The following is a 17186-nucleotide window of genomic DNA, read 5'->3' on the forward strand; positions in this document are numbered from 1 at the left end:
GATCATACCCGGTAATATTTGTGAAATATCTAAAATATCTGCTTTTCCTGCACGTCCTCTCCGCCTGTCATGTATATATATAGGTATATATATGTATATATATATATAAATTAGTTTTATGATACAATATATTTATATTGTATATCTATATTATATGGTATTTTTATATCATATTATACTGACTATTATATGATATATATACACACACATATATGTATATATACAGGACTGTCTCAGAAAATTAGAATATTGTGATGAAGTTCTTTATTTTCTGTAATGCAATTAAAAAAACAAAAATGTCATGCATTCTGGATTCATTACAAATCAACTGAAATATTGCAAGCCTTTTATTCTTTTAATATTGCTGATTATGGCTTACAGCTTAAGAAAACTCTAAAATCCTATCTCATAAAATTTGAATATTTCCTCAGACCAAGTTAAAAAAAAGATTTATAACAGCAAAACAAAATCAAACATTTGAAAATGTGTTTCCAGGTGTTTCGAGTTAATTAGACGATTCAAGTGATTTGTTTAATACCCTACTAGTATACTTTTTCATGATATTCTAATATTTAGAAATAGGATATTTGAGTTTTCTTAAGCTGTAAGCCATAATCAGCAATATTAAAAGAATAAAAGGCTTGCAATATTTCAGTTGATTTGTAATGAATCCAGAATGCATGACATTTTTGTTTTTTTAATTGCATTACAGAAAATAAAGAACTTTATCACAATATTCTAATTTTCTGAGACAGTCTTGTATATATATATATATATATATATATTAAGGACTAATCTGTGACATTAGGTGTTTCCGGTTTGTCAGCCACTGATTTAAAAATCAATAACTTTAATTTCCTGTTTTAGAAAGAAAAAAATAATTAAAACAATTCATTATATTTATATATATTTTTTTTTTTTACTGATAAAAAATAAAAAGACGAGCAAATGAAAAGAAGTATGAAATAGTTTTTTATTAAACAAAATCCATAATTAATTAACCCTAAAATAAAGATTTTCTTTCCTAAAATAAGGATTTTCTTTTTGTGTGTTGCCCTAATAATAATCTTGTATGCTCATAAAAATCTGAATAACCAACAGAACACCATATATTCTAAATATATATTACAGCCTTTTGAATGAAATGTTTCTGAAGGCACATCGTGGTTAAACTTTCACGCAACAGACACTCAAAGGTCAAAGGTCACAAGCTGCTGCAAATGAATGCAGGAATGTTTGTGTGCACCGTCTGCTGCACTGCAGCTCAATCAATCAATAATCAATAATCTTCATTTCCCAAACAGACACATGTCTTCGTAGTTCAACATGCTTTAGACCCCACGTCTTATCCAAAGAATCAATAAAGAAAAGGAAAATACAAAAATATAAATGTTTTGAATACATCCAACTCAATTTGTACTAATTGGCATATTGATCATTTCCAATCAGATTATTGACGAGTTGGACGTCAGCTGCAAACATTAAAGTCCTCAAAGTTTTCTTGTATTTCACACAAACAGATTTCAGGATTCACTGATTTCTAAAAAAGTGGCAAATTGAAATATTGTTTTTCAAAATAAAAGACATCTTAAACAATCAGCAGGATGACAACAATTCCAAGAGTAAAACATTATTTGGCAAAAAATAGCTTATTGTGGCTGCAACTAACCCGTGTCACACTGAATATTGTTTTTAAAACAACAATAACAACCTTTGCAAAACAAAACTAAACAAGTGCAGATATGTGAGCGTCATCACGAGTTAGCATTATTATTATTAAAACGGGCTTGACTTGGCCACTCTCAATGATACTCAATGTTAAGCTCTTATTTTGAAGGGCAACAGCAGGAAAGCCGATCTCACAGAGGCAGGAAGTGGCGAGTCAGCAGTAATCTTGTCGCGCATGCTAACGCCGTACCGTAAACATTTACCCCAAAGTGCCGACGTCCCGCTCTTTTTTAAGGACTTACGCCGCCGCGTTCACAACAAAAGCCTTTGCTCATCGGATCTACTCACGCAAACAGTTGGCAACGCAGCTCGAGTGTTATGAGTGTATTTTGCAAGATGTGAAGTTCTCAATAGTTCTTGAAATAAAAAGTAATCATCATTCCCCCTCGCGCCCCCGCCTGTAATACCTCAGCGCCCCACTAGAGGGACGCGCCCCACAGTGTCACCTCTGCTCATCGCCCCCTAAAGGACCTTTAGTGAACTGACACGAAACGCCCTCAAATCACGAGATTCAGTTTGGAGATGAATTGATTCTTGATTATTATCATCGTAATATTCTGACTTCAACTGAAGACAAACGAAGAGAATAAACATCCTGCCCGCCCCTTCAAAATAAAATTTGAAAAAATAAATATTTTAAGCCTTTTTTTGAAAAGACTATATTTCCTGATGACTTTCCCCGAACCTTAAACCTCCGACGTGTTGCTCTTCCCCCGAGCAGCAGAACGACGCTCGCCGCTGCCGCGTTCTCCTTCATGACGACGCTGGTCTCGGACCCAGAGGGGCTGCCGGCGGCGGCTGGGGAACAGAAGACTCTCTTTAACATGTTATTTAGTTTAAAAAATGGTTCCAAATTATATTGTAGTTCTCTTCATAATTTATGATAATCCATCTCTGAGGAATGAAGCTCTTACTTTTGTGAAGCGGTGTCTCTGTTGACAAAAACACACACAAGTTAAAACCACCTGACTGAATATGCGTGTCCATTAGGCGTGTCTCAGCCAGGCCGCGGTCCTGGACTCGGGTCCAGGACTCGGGTCCTGGGGTGAGTTCTGGACTCGGGTCCTGGGTTGAGTTCTGGACTCGGGTCCTGGACTCGGGTCCTGGGGTGAGTTCTGGACTCGGGTCCTGGGTTGAGTCCTGGACTCATCGGACAAAGAGACTTACTTGAGTCGTTGCTGCTGAGGGACGGATCAGAGCCTGCAGGAGGAGACACAGGAATCATCAGAATAAGAGAGGTATTACAGGAGTGTCCCATCCCAAGAGGGTCAACGAGAACGTAAATAGATCAACAACAACAACAACAAGCCTCGTTGTTGATGATATTAATGAGTTAAACTGAGGGACGTCTTTTTAATACCGATTTGAATGAATAAGGATCAACAACAAGAGGCGTGGTGCTTTAAAAGGTCGACTTTGATTGACAGGTGGAGGGGGCGGGGCCACCGCCACTTTGAATCAAGTCTGAAGAGAATGAAATATTCTAATTATAGCGTTCACATCGATTATTTTAGGTGTAAAATGCGTCTGTAGAAGAACCTCAATACAAGCACACTTAAACATGAGCACTGTCCCTTTAAGAGAATCAGAGGACTCACCTGGGGCTGGTTTGAGGAGCCCGTGGATCCATCCTGACAATAAACAAGACATTCAAACGGTGATCGAGGGTACACATCCTGTATGACACACTGTTGTTATTCCCCGTGACCTCTGAACGCCTCACGGCGTCTATAAAGTACTAACAGACCTTTGCACCCGAGGGTGAATCCACATCTACACACCTGGGCACCGTTACATATTAACGATGTTTATACGTCCACGTCAGTAAAATACATGAAGCTACAATGAAGCTTCAATATGAAAGAATAAACATGTCCTCCACTCCACAGTTATATATATCACACGTACCTCTTTTATACAAGAGGAGAAGAACCACAGTGAGCACAGTCAGCACAGTGAGCCCGGCCACTGCCCCCCCGATGATGAACCCTTCAGTGCTGGCAGGAAGTGTGCGATCTAAGATCAGAGAGAACGTTCATTCAGTTCACCTTCAACACCTGAGCTTTAATCGTCTTTCTTGTGTCTCATTAAAACGTCTAAAAACAACGAGACCGGCGTTATAAATATTTATATATATAAATATTTATATAAATATATTAATAAATATACTGTATATATATTTTTTTACATATATAAATAAATATATATGTATATAAATAAATAAATATATATTTATATGTACATAAATAAATATATATATATAAATACATATATATATTTATACGTATATAAATAAATATATATATGTATATAAATAAATATATATTTATACGTATATAAATAAATATATGTATATAAATAAATATATATATTTATACGTATAGAAATAAATATATATATGTATATAAATAAATATATATATTTATACGAACATAAATAAATATATATAAATACATATATATATATTTATACGTATAGAAATAAATATATATGTATAGAAATAAAGATATATATATTTATACATATATAAATATATGTATATAGAAATACATATAGAAATAAATATATATGTATATAAATAAATAAATATATATTTATACGTATAGAAATAAATATATATGTATAGAAATAAATATATATTTATACGTATAGAAATATATATATATGTATAGAAATAAAGATATATTTATACGTATATAAATAAATAAATATATGTATATAAATATATATATATAGAAATACATATAGAAATAAATATATATGTATATAAATAAATAAATATATATTTATACGTATAGAAATAAATATATATGTATAGAAATAAATATATATTTATATTTGTATATCCATAAATATATAACGGTGAGCGACATGGTTCTCACCCCACTCCTCCTCCATGTGGAGCCCGGATGCGTCGTGCCTCACTTCACAGGTGTAGGTGGACTCGTCGGTCCTCAGGATCTCCACCGTGTCTCTCCTCTGGAAGGTGTCGTCTCCGTTGGGTCGAGGGCCCGTAGAAACCAGCCCGTCCTCCGGGGTCAGGACGCGCTTGTTCCTCTTGATCCTCAGCACGATGTCTTTAGGGTAGAACCCCGTGGCCAGGCACGACAGCGCCACGATGGCGTCCACCTTGGAGCTCCGCGTGAACACGAACAGCTCGGGAGGATCTGGGAGGAGAAACCGGCGAGTCGGATTTATTGTGATGGTTTCAGAGGAACTCGCCGCCACCGCCGCCGGTTCCGCAGCACGAGAACCCGGGATCAGGTCTGTGAGAGTTTCACGTTGAGGTGTCTGATTTAAAAAACAGGTCAGTGAACGCCCCTCTGGTGAGTCTCAAAGATTCGAAAGGAGATGATTTTACAGATTTGGATTGATTCAACTCTATTTATATATTTGAAGGACCTGCGTGGTAGTCCTCCTCTAATTAAAGCCACTTTCTTTCCTGCTTTTTTTATTTATAGATTAAATATATTAAATGTATTTAAAACATATTAAATACATACAATATATTAATACAATTAATTGATTCAATACATTAAATACATAAAACATATTAAATAAATTAAATACGTCACATGAATTAAATATATTGAATAACTTACAGAAATTAAATATATTAACATATTTGATACATTACGTATATTAAATAAATAAAATACATTAAATGCGTCACTTAAATTAAATAGATTACGTCGTACTTGTTTCTGTGGCTTGTTTTAGCCACGTTTCCTGACTTTTCACGAACATCCACATCCAGTAGATGCACTCGTTCTCCAGTTAGCGTTTGATGCCGTCCTTCAGATCCTGGAAGTCCCACTTCCCTTTGGCGTGGAGCGCCGCCCAGACGGGGTTGTCGTAGCCCATGAACAGGAAGTCGTTCCCGTCGTAGCGGACCATGTCCATGCCGCCGGTGAACTTCAGCGTGCCGTCGGGCTGCCGGACGCCGCTGCAGCCGTGCCTCCACTGGAAAACATGGAGGTCTGGAGGGGGCGGGGTTACATATGCAAATGAGGCAATGAGTCACGGTAACTTTTGGAGGTTTTACCAGAAATCTATAGACAGAAGCAGTCAAATCAACAGCTACATGAGTATGTTTCATGGTTTTCTCCTGGATCTCACCAGAGTCGTTCTGCCTCATGCGTGTCTTCAGGATGTCGATGTTCACCGTGAACCACTGGTGCTTGCTCTGGCGGGACTGCGTGCCTTTCTCCCAGTAGTCATCCGAGAGGCGCTCCGTCATCCACGGCTGCTTGGGCACCTTCACCTTGCTGTCGCTGTCGTAGTAGTCGATCATCCTGTGGTCCAGCAGGCCCATGGCCGTGAACTCGTGGAAGCCCGGCAGCCCCACGGGTTTGGAGAAGGCCGTGTAGATGTAAGAGAGGGAGTGCCGCTCCAATTCATCTGTAGGAGATTCAGATTTATACAAGAGATTCACGAAGCATGTGAACACCACAGCTACCCACACAAATTAAAAATTATATATATATATAAATATAATAAAATACATATACATATTTAATAAAATATATATAATATAGATAATAACATATATATATATATAAGAAAATATGTATATATATGTAATAAAATATATAAATAATAACATTAATATATTTTAATACATATATATAATAATATATTTATATATTTTTAAAAAAAAATTAATACATATATATATAATCAAATATATACACATATATACTGTATATCTAATAATTATAATAATAATAATATGTGTGAAATAAAATACATGTATATATATACAAATATATAATACAATATATATATATATATATATATTTACCTTATACATGCTTCCTTTGGGCAATATTATCAGGAAACACTCCATAAACTTTCATTGTTATGCAGATGATACTCAACTATATCTATGGATCAAACCAGAGGAGACCAACCAGCTCATTTTTAAATTGTGATATCGGACTATACAAAATAAACTGAATTGAATTGAAATGAACTTGTGACGTCATGTTTAGAGCGCTTCATAACAACTGGATCCACTGTATTGTTTAGTTTTTTTATGTTCTGGTCCCAAAGGAAAAGAATCCTAACTTTTCTCAAATTAAACTATAAACGCGAATTTTAGAAAGTCGCGAGTGCTTTTTTTCACTTTCGCTTTTAACCCGAGTCCCGTGAACGCGCCACCAGAAGCCCAAACGTACCGCAGTTCGCCGCCATTGCCCCCCAAAGAACGACCAGGAGGACGGGGAACATCCTGCTCCTCGACCCGGGCTTCTCTCTCCTCTCCCCGGGTGTTATCGGCCGGTCGCACCGTGTCTTCTCTCCGGTTCCCGTACCGCGTTTCCTCCTCTGACTCCTCTCTGCATGATGCTGCGTTCAGGGGCTGCTCGTACACGAGACTTACATCGCGCGTTTAATTACAACTGTTAAAAATTAAATGCTGTATGAATAAAATATCCAAGGGTTTTTATATGTAGATGAATGTAAAAACATTACAAATATATAATGTTATGAAGTTAAAGAGGCAGAGAAACTATTTAAAATACTAAATTAAATAAATGTTGCTCTGCCAAACAATCATAAATAAATTAAATGAATTATTTTAGTTTATTTCACTCAATCATGAATTATTATTCTTTGTTTTGAGAATAGAGACATGAGAAAACCACTTGATATATCCATGATATACGATGTGATTTATTTATTTATCAGATAGAATACACAAGTTAAGTATTGTTTGTGTACTCTACTTGACTATTTCCATGTCATGATACTTTATACTTATACTCCACGACGGTTAGGAAGCCAGTTTTGTACTTTTTACTTATTTTATTGTATTTTTACAGCTTCAGTTACTTCACTGACCCAGTTACAATAATAAAAACATGAAACTGATAACCGAAGACCCATTTTGACCCAGGAAAAACCCTGAATGTATATATGTGATTAATCATGATTAATCCACAGAAACCTGTGATTAATCTGATTAAAAATTGTAATCATTTCACAGCCCTAAAATATACATATTATAACAGATATATAATATATGTATATATAAAAAAACAAATAATATATATAATAAAATATAGATATATATATGATATAATAATAATCAGTAAAATATGATATATGTACAAAGTACCTAATCAAGAGTAAATGTATTTGGTTACATTGCACGAACAATTCTTCATTCATTTACAACAAAGTAACACACACAAACACACACACAAACGGTTCTGTTATATATATTTATCTATATGTACAAATCTTATCACATTACTTTTACATTCACTTTTGGGGAGGAAGCTGAAACTCGCCATTTGAATGTGATCATTATTGAAACAATGTCGTCTTTAACCACATTTAAAGTCGTTGGCCGTCGGCGTCGTCCAAATGCCCGAGAGGCCCGGGTGTGTTCTGACACCGCCCTCAGATATGTAAATGAGGCCCCCTGACTCCGCCCCCTCCGTCCATCCACCCCCGGTCGCTCCACCTCTTCCTCCCGAAGCGGAAGCCGAAGCCTCCTCTCTCGCGGCTGATGGCCTGCAGGCCTTCGGCGATGGAGGTCAGGGCCTCGTTCCTCCACCCTCCCTCCTCCCCGTCTCCGCCCTCCACCGATAGGCCCGTGGGGAACGGCGACAGCGGCCGGCCCGCCAGGTCTCCTCTCCGGGCCCTCGGCAGGGCCTCCTCCTCCTCCTCCTCTTCCTCTTCCTCTTCCACCTCCACCCCCACCCCGGGCCTCAGCGGGGGGGCCCGGGGCCCTCGAGGCCACCGGGCGAGCCAGTCCTCGTCCAGCGGGGCGCCGTCCGCCGGGGGCAGGGGGGCGTTGGGGGGGTGGGGGGGCAGCGCGGCCGCGAGGCAGAGGAGGGCGAGGAAGAGGAGGGCGAGCTTTGAGGCGCCGAGATGCAAAGAAAGTCTCATCTGGAAGAGGACAGCGTCATCATGACGTTTATTTATAGAGTAAAACATCACAAAGCTTTACCATCTGTACGCGGACTGTGGAAGATTAACAATATCACCAATAACCAAACATGTAAAAAATATATTATAATACGAGGAGAGGAAATCCAGCATTCTGATTGGTTGAGAGTAATGAACTGGTGAAGTTCATTTTGATATGAGTTAACTTTGTTACTTTATTCTCATGTAGGAAGAAGAAGAACAAGAACAAGAAGAACAACAACAAGAAGAAAAAGAAGAACAACAACAAGAAAAAGAAGAACAAGAATAAGAAGAACAACAACAGCAAGAACTACAAGAAGACCAAGAAGAAGAAGAAGAAGATCAAAGTCACATTTCTTACCTTGTGTTTCTCTCTCTTCTCGTATCTGATCTTATGTTCGCCGTCTCAAACCTTTTTAAACCCCGCCCTCCTTCCTGCCGGCTCCTCATTGGCCGCCCGCCGCTCTGACGCACGCCGGCCGTAACCTTCATTCTTTCAGCCGGGAAACGTCTCGGCGTCCACTTGAGCGCCGGGTCCTGAGAGGCGTCCTGAGAGGCGTCCTGAGAGGCGTCCTGATTTCGCCTGATTGGGAGCCAATTAGCAGAAGAAGGAAGCGCCTCGTCTGGCCTGAAGGTCGTTTCCTGTGAGGACGCCGACACCCCGGGAAGAATGTCGTTTAGACCTGAAGCCGGACCAATTACACGGCCACAACCAGACCAACCGCACCAACCGGACCAACCGGACCAACCGCACCAACCGGACCAACCGCACCAACCGGACCAACCGGCGCCGCAGCCTGAACCAATAACAACTCAAAGATCAGATCCTCTCAGACGTTTCAGGCGAAAACATTATTTTGTTATTTTTCTTGCAAATTCTTCTGTCAAACTCGTCGGGAGTTTTTAAATGTATTATTATTTGTCTCGTAGTCACTGTAGTTTCAGACGGTCTGGTTTCCTGTTTCCTTTCCGTAATTTAAAATGATAAGTGAATCCAACAATTTCTAGTTTCTGACCACTAGCGGCGCTAGAGAGCAAGTTGTTCGCAAAAGAAACTCATTTGTTAAAAATGCATTTCAGAATAAAACGCCACGGGGAACTTTTAACTTTGGTACAAAACGTCAAATTATATTTCGTAAAGTTGAGAATAAAACAATAATTCAGTTCTCAAGCAGAACGACGTCACTCCTGAGACGCTGGAACGTCTTGAGAAATTACTTCAATGATTAATTGATTATCAAGAGAAAGCTGCCAACTAATCAATTCACCAATTAACCAATTAACCAGCTCCCCGTGACACGTGGAGGTTCAGTGGTGAACAAAGAGGAAACCCGTTGACGTTTTATTCACAAACAACAAACAGGAAGTGGATGATCTCAAATAGTATTTAAATAGATAAACAACGTGTGTGTTGTGGTTATAAACATAAACATCAAGCACTACCACGTTCGTCCATAGGGGGCGCCAGAACCAACACAACGTGGACGTTCCTCGTTGTAACTTTAAGGTAAAAGTACACAAGCATCAACATGTACTCCGGTATTAAAAGTACAAGTACTCCACTTCAGAATAATTGTGTTGTGATTATTGATGTTTGAGCGTGTTCATCTAAAATAATACAGAAAAACAGATAACCATTCTTTATTATTGATGACAGCATTTCAAATAAGTACATTGTGTTTTTCATCTGTTTGTACAAACTAAAATTACTTACACCAGAGTACAAGTACACAAGTACGAGTGTGTAATCAGCTCTAAAGACTTAAAGTATTTATTTTGCTGCGTTTAAAGTTGTATTATTATTGCATGTTTTCACGTTGTAGTTCATCAACGAGGAGCCAATCGTGTATACTTTGTATACTAGTACGTGTATCAGTAGTACTGCGTCATATTATGTAAGTATTTAATGTTTCATTGAGTAAAAAGTATGCATTAGAAAAATGAAATGTTCTAAAAAGTGAAGTATTCTATTAAAGTACAAGTACACGTCAAATTTAGCAATTTAATTAATATAATTAGTTTCATTCCACGACATTTAAGGATTCGATGACGTCATCGACTGTCTTCACGCGGTGGTTTCACTCGTCCGCTGTTGAGGAAGGAAAACAAAAGAACACACTTCCTGTGGTTTCCACAATAAAACGTTCAATATTTCACTCTTACTTTGAAAATCTGTGCAGGTGGAGCCCGGGCCCCGGACTAGCAGTAATGTGGTGCGAAGGAGCCGTGAGGGTGGCCCCCCCCCTCTGCCGCGCCGGCCTCCTCAAAGTCCTCGAAGACCTCCAGGGAGGAGAGGCACCCCGGTGCACTCTGGGAATCGTAGTCCAGGTACAAGGAGGCCGGACTCCCCGCCGGCTCGCTGAGCGGCGCGGTGAGCAGCGAGAGCTGCAGCTGGTCGATGGTGCTGGCGGAGGAGGAGAGAGGGGGCGGGGCCAGGGATCGGTCCGGGGGCGGGTCGGGGGCCAAGGCCACGCCTCCTCCGGGGTAGGCGGACGGCGAGTCCACCTGAGAGTCGTCGGTGGTGACGGAGCGCCGCAGTTTGGCTCGAGCGTTTTGGAACCACACCTGAGAAAGAGAGAGTGTGTGTGTTAGAGTGTGTGTGTGTTAGTGTGTGTGTGTGTGTTAGTGTGTGTGTGTTAGTGTGTGTGTGTGTGTGTTAGTGTGTGTGTGTGTTAGTGTGTGTGTGTGTTAGTGTGTGTGTGTGTGTTAGTGTGTGTGTTAGTGTGTGTTAGTGTGTGTGTTAGTGTGTGTTAGTGTGTGTGTGTTAGTGTGTGTGTGTGTGTGTTAGTGTGTGTGTGTGTGTGTTAGTGAGTGTGTGTGTGTGTGTGTGTGTGTGTGTTAGTGTGTGTTAGTGTGTGTTAGTGTGTGTGTGTTAGTGTGTGTGTGTTAGTGTGTGTGTGTTAGTGTGTGTGTGTGTTAGTGTGTGTGTGTGTGTTAGTGTGTGTGTGTGTGTGTTAGTGTGTGTGTGTGTGTTAGTGTGTGTGTGTTAGTGTGTGTGTTAGTGTGTGTGTGTTAGTGTGTGTGTGTGTGTGTGTGTGTGTGTGTGTTAGTGTGTGTGTTAGTGTGTGTGTGTTAGTGAGTGTGTTAGTGTGTGTGTGTTAGTGAGTGTGTGTTAGTGAGTGTGTGTTAGTGTGTGTTAGTGAGTGTGTGTGTGTGTGTTAGTGTGTGTGTTAGTATGTGTGTGTGTGTGTGTGTGTGTTAGTGTGTGTGTGTAGTGTGTGTGTAGTGTGTGTGTTTGTGTGTGTGTGTGTGTTAGTGAGTGTGTGTGTGTGTGTGTGTGTGTTAGTGTGTGTGTTAGTGTGTGTGTTAGTGAGTGTGTGTGTGTGTGTTAGTGTGTGTGTGTTAGTGAGTGTGTGTGTTAGTGTGTGTGTGTTAGTGTGTGTGTGTGTGTTAGTGTGTGTGTGTGTGTTAGTGAGTGTGTGTGTTAGTGTGTGTGTGTGTTAGTGTGTGTGTGTTAGTGTGTGTGTGCGTGTGTTAGTGTGTGTGTGTGTGTGTTAGTGTGTGTGTTAGTGAGTGTGTGTGTTAGTGTGTGTGTTAGTGTGTGTGTGTGTTAGTGTGTGTGTGTGTTAGTGTGTGTGTGTTAGTGTTAGTGTGTGTTAGTGTTAGTGTGTGTGTGTGTTAGTGTGTGTGTTAGTGAGTGTGTGTGTTAGTGTGTGTGTGTTAGTGTGTGTGTGTTAGTGTGTGTTAGTGTGTGTGTGTTAGTGTGTGTGTGTTAGTGTGTGTTAGTGTGTGTGTTAGTGTGTGTGTGTGTGTGTGTTAGTGTGTGTGTTAGTGTGTGTGTTAGGTTGTGTGTTCGATCCAGTGTCTCCCATTAGTTGCAAGTGAGTGTGTTGAGCAAGTGTGTGAACCCCAGTTGTGTGTGTGTTAGCCACTGTGTAATAACTAAGGATGGGTTAAATGCAGAGAACTAATTTCCCCTTGGGGATTAATAAAAGTGTATATTAATTAATTAATTAGTGTGTGTGTTAGTGTGTGTGTGCGTGCGTCAACATTAAGCAGGGTGTGCTTCAGGGCGGAGCTACAAGGCGATTGATACGAGGCGTAGGTGGCGTCTGTAGGTCTGTAGATCACTTCCTGTTCCCTGGTTACAAAACGAAACCAAGATGGCCGCCGTGCGTGGTACCTGCAGGACCCTCTTGGGGAGGCCGGTCTTGTGGGCGAGGCAGTTCCAGTCTTTGCCGTCCGGGTTGTGCTTCTGGGCGAAATACGACTCCAGCGCTCTGAGCTGCTCGCTGCGGAAACACGTCCTGATTCGCTTGGTTCGCCGGCGGGTCCGCCCCCCCGCCGCCCTGTCGTCCAATAGAGGCTCAGGACTGCTGACGGACTCCTCCCCCTCACCTGAGGCCTGGTTGAGAGCTGCTTCACAGGTAGTAGGAACACATGTTGTTGTTTTTAGCTCCCAGGTTTTTTTTAAAAGACAACCAGTAAATTAGTTATTAATTAAAAATTATATCCCAGAATTCTGTTTTTTAATCACCTTTTATTTATTTATTTACGTGTTTTCATGTGTATATTTTTGCTTTTTTAAATTAAATGCATTCATGAATTATATATTTTTTTTACTGAATATTTTTATTCTTTAATATATTCTTTAATGCATTTATTTATTATTGGATGAATTTACTTTAAAAATATTTATCAATTATTTTAATTGAGTATTTATTTATTCATAATTCTTTTGAAATGATGTATTCTTCATTTATTTTTGTATTTATTATTTTCTCTTTATAAAAATTATGCATTATTAGATTTTTTAAATTTCACCTGGACAAAATCATTCTGTATCGGAGACGAGAAATGTGTATTTTTCACACACACACACACACACACACAAACAAACACACACAGAAACACACACCTTCTCTCAGGGAGGGGTCTGGCTGGGGGTCTCGGGGTGGGGGGTCTCTCCCAGCGTCCCCGTAGTGGGACTGGCAGTACAGGCTCTGGCCCTGCATGCAGTACAGGTTGCCTGGCAACAAGGTCACGTCACACTCCTGAAAGACACGTTCCATGAGGTCTACAGAGGACCAGGACCACCATGAGGTCTCTAGAGGACCAGGATCACCAAGAGGTCTACAGAGGACCAGGACCACCAAGAAGTCTCTAGAGGACCAGGATCACCAAGAGGTCTACAGAGGACCAGGACCACCAAGAGGTCTACAGAGGACCAGGACCACCAAGAGGTCAACAGAGGACCAGGACCACCAAGAGGTCAACAGAGGACCAGAACCACCATGAGGTCAACAGAGGACCAGGACCACCAAGAAGTCTCTGGAGGACCAGGATCACCAAGAAGTCTCTAGAGGACCAGGACCACCAAGAAGTCTCTAGAGGACCAGTATCACCAAGAGGTCTACAGAGGACCAGGATCACCAAGAGGTCTCTAGAGGACCAGGACCACCAAGAAGTCTACAGAGGACCAGGACCACCAAGAAGTCTCTAGAGGACCAGGACCACCAAGAGGTCTACAGAGGACCAGGACCACCAATAAGTCTCTAGAGGACCAGGACCACCAAGAGGTCTACAGAGGACCAGGATCACCAAGAGGTCTACAGAGGACCAGGACCACCAAGAGGTCTACAGAGGACCAGGACCACCAAGAAGTCTCTAGAGGACCAGGACCACCAAGAGGTCTACAGAGGACCAGGACCACCAAGAGGTCTACAGAGGCCCAGGACCACCAAGAGGTCTACAGAGGACCAGGACCACCATGAGGTCTACAGAGGACCAGGACCACCAAGAGGTCTACAGAGGACCAGGACCACCATGAGGTCTCTAGAGGACCAGGACCACAGAGGTCTCTAGAGGACCAGGACCACCATGAGGTCTACAGAGGACCAGGACCACCATGAGGTCAACAGAGGACCAGGACCACCAAGAAGTCTCTGGAGGACCAGGATCACCAAGAAGTCTCTAGAGGACCAGGACCACCAAGAAGTCTCTAGAGGACCAGGACCACCAAGAAGTCTACAGAGGACCAGGACCACCAAGAAGTCTCTAGAGGACCAGGACCACCAAGAGGTCTACAGAGGACCAGGACCACCAATAAGTCTCTAGAGGACCAGGACCACCAAGAGGTCTACAGAGGACCAGGATCACCAAGAGGTCTACAGAGGACCAGGACCACCAAGAAGTCTCTAGAGGACCAGGACCACCAAGAGGTCTACAGAGGACCAGGACCACCAAGAGGTCTACAGAGGCCCAGGACCACCAAGAGGTCTACAGAGGACCAGGACCACCATGAGGTCTACAGAGGACCAGGACCACCAAGAGGTCTACAGAGGACCAGGACCACCATGAGGTCTCTAGAGGACCAGGACCACAGAGGTCTCTAGAGGACCAGGACCACCATGAGGTCTACAGAGGACCAGGACCACCATGAGGTCTCTAGAGGACCAGGACCACCATGAGGTCTACAGAGGACCAGGACCACCAAGAGGTCTACAGAGGACCAGGACCACCATGAGGTCTCTAGAGGACCAGGACCACCATGAGGTCTCTAGAGGACCAGGACCACCAAGAAGTCTACAGAGGACCAGGACCACCAAGAAGTCTCTAGAGGACCAGGACCACCAAGAGGTCTACAGAGGACCAGGACCACCAATAAGTCTCTAGAGGACCAGGACCACCAAGAGGTCTACAGAGGACCAGGATCACCAAGAGGTCTACAGAGGACCAGGACCACCAAGAGGTCTACAGAGGACCAGGACCACCAAGAAGTCTCTAGAGGACCAGGACCACCAAGAGGTCTACAGAGGACCAGGACCACCAAGAGGTCTACAGAGGCCCAGGACCACCAAGAGGTCTACAGAGGACCAGGACCACCATGAGGTCTACAGAGGACCAGGACCACCAAGAGGTCTACAGAGGACCAGGACCACCATGAGGTCTCTAGAGGACCAGGACCACAGAGGTCTCTAGAGGACCAGGACCACAGAGGTCTCTAGAGGACCAGGACCACCATGAGGTCTCTAGAGGACCAGGACCACCATGAGGTCTCTAGAGGACCAGGACCACCAAGAAGTCTCTAGAGGACCAGGACCACCAAGAGGTCTACAGAGGACCAGGACCACAGAGGTCTCTAGAGGACCAGGGTCCCCCCGGGGCCTCTGTAGGTCTCTAGGGGCCAGGGGCCTCTGGAGGTCTCTCGGGGCCCGGGGCCTCTGGAGGTCTCTCGGGGCCCCGGGGCCTCTGGAGGTCTCTCGGGGCCCCGGGGCCTCTGGAGGTCTACCTGGCAGCAGAAGCAGTGCGGGTGGAAGGTCAGCTGTCCGGCCCTCATGACCAGAGCGGACGCAGGGATTGGCTGGCAGCAGCGAGCGCAGCGCCCGCCTCCGAAGGCCCTGAGCAGGACGGGGGGAGAAGGAGAGGTCAGAGGTCAGAGGTCAGCGAGGCGGTCCAGAGGAGGCCGCGCCCCCAGACTGACCTGCAGTAGTCCTGCTGGCAGTAGATGTTCCCGTCCCTCCAGAACAGCGACGGCTGCGTCTGCAGCTCGCAGCGGCAGCGGCTGCAGCGCAGGCAGGCGCCGTGCCACGCGCCGCCCGCCGCCAGCAGGAAGAAGCGGTCGCACACGCGCTCGCCGCAGCCGGCGCACGCCATCGGCTCCGGGGCCGCCGCCGGGGCCTGGACCGGGTTAGAGAAAGAAAGACGGGAACTTGACGGAGACCTCCAAGTCCTGAGAGCTGATGGAGGGTTAGGCCCCGCCTCCTCAAGGTCACAGGACGACCTTGAGGAGGCGGGGCCTAAAGAGACGATCATTATGACTCGAGTCCTGAACACTAACGACAAGTTAAATTCTTTGATGTTTTTAAAATCTAAATATCCAACATCTCTCAAAATGTTTCACATGTTGAATATTTATATTCCTACAACCAGCAGATAATTACTGTTTTTATTACAAAATATAATTAAAGCAATGAATCAATAAATATCACAAATCAACAGCTTTATCAATAACACTGATGTCAACCAGAATCCTGAGAACTAATAACGGAACATTGATCAACATCAGAGGAGTCCTTCCACTTCCTGTCGCGCTCACATCGTCTGCAGCGCCTTCCCCCGCCAACGCCAGGCCGCCAACGCCATCAACGCCAACGTCATCAACGCCATCAACGCCAACGTCATCAACGCCATCAACGCCAACGTCATCAACGCCATCAACGCCAACGTCATCAACAACGCCAACGACGCCAACGACGCCGCCACCTTCCTGCTCCGCTCCGTCCGCCTCGTCTCCGAGGTCGGCGCCGTACAGCAGGTCCTCCAGGGCCCGGTCGTCTGGTGACATCATGGCGGTCCTGAGGAGGTTACATCGGGCCACTTGATAATCAGGGTCCTCGTTCGGGAGCTGCACACTCAGTTAATGTGCCTACTAATAAACAACAACAACAACAAGGCGGCCGTGTCATTCACGACGCTCTTCATTTCATCTTCAGTGACATAAAAACTCTCTGGAGGCTTTTTGACTTTCAAGGTTTCTCACATGGAATGAAACAATTATTATTATTTATTATTATTTAATTATTTCTTACGCTTTT

The 17186-nt window shown here is 43.1% G+C and overlaps 2 protein-coding genes and 1 pseudogene across 2 annotated transcripts; all 3 read right to left on the reverse strand.

Annotated features, from left to right (window-relative positions):
- The window catches only part of LOC130189969 (H-2 class I histocompatibility antigen, Q10 alpha chain-like), a 103894-nt pseudogene extending 96836 nt beyond the window's left edge, over positions 1-7058 (reverse strand).
- Positions 7059-8136: 1078 nt separating this feature from the next.
- qrfp (pyroglutamylated RFamide peptide) lies at positions 8137-8628 on the reverse strand. Its single transcript, XM_056421586.1, has one exon. It carries the CDS (start codon positions 8626-8628, stop codon positions 8137-8139), a length of 492 nt encoding a protein of 163 aa, XP_056277561.1.
- A 2220-nt stretch (positions 8629-10848) lies between these two features.
- LOC130198430 (LIM/homeobox protein Lhx9-like) lies at positions 10849-16245 on the reverse strand. Its single transcript, XM_056421595.1, has 5 exons — positions 16073-16245; positions 15757-15989; positions 13508-13618; positions 12773-13005; positions 10849-11214 (listed from the first exon to the last, which is right to left on the reverse strand). Exons 1-5 carry the CDS (start codon positions 16243-16245, stop codon positions 10849-10851), a joined length of 1116 nt encoding a protein of 371 aa, XP_056277570.1.
- Positions 16246-17186: the final 941 nt, after the last annotated feature.

Source organism: Pseudoliparis swirei, chromosome 1 (assembly GCF_029220125.1).
Source record: "Pseudoliparis swirei isolate HS2019 ecotype Mariana Trench chromosome 1, NWPU_hadal_v1, whole genome shotgun sequence".
Taxonomy (NCBI): Eukaryota; Metazoa; Chordata; class Actinopteri; order Perciformes; family Liparidae; genus Pseudoliparis; species Pseudoliparis swirei.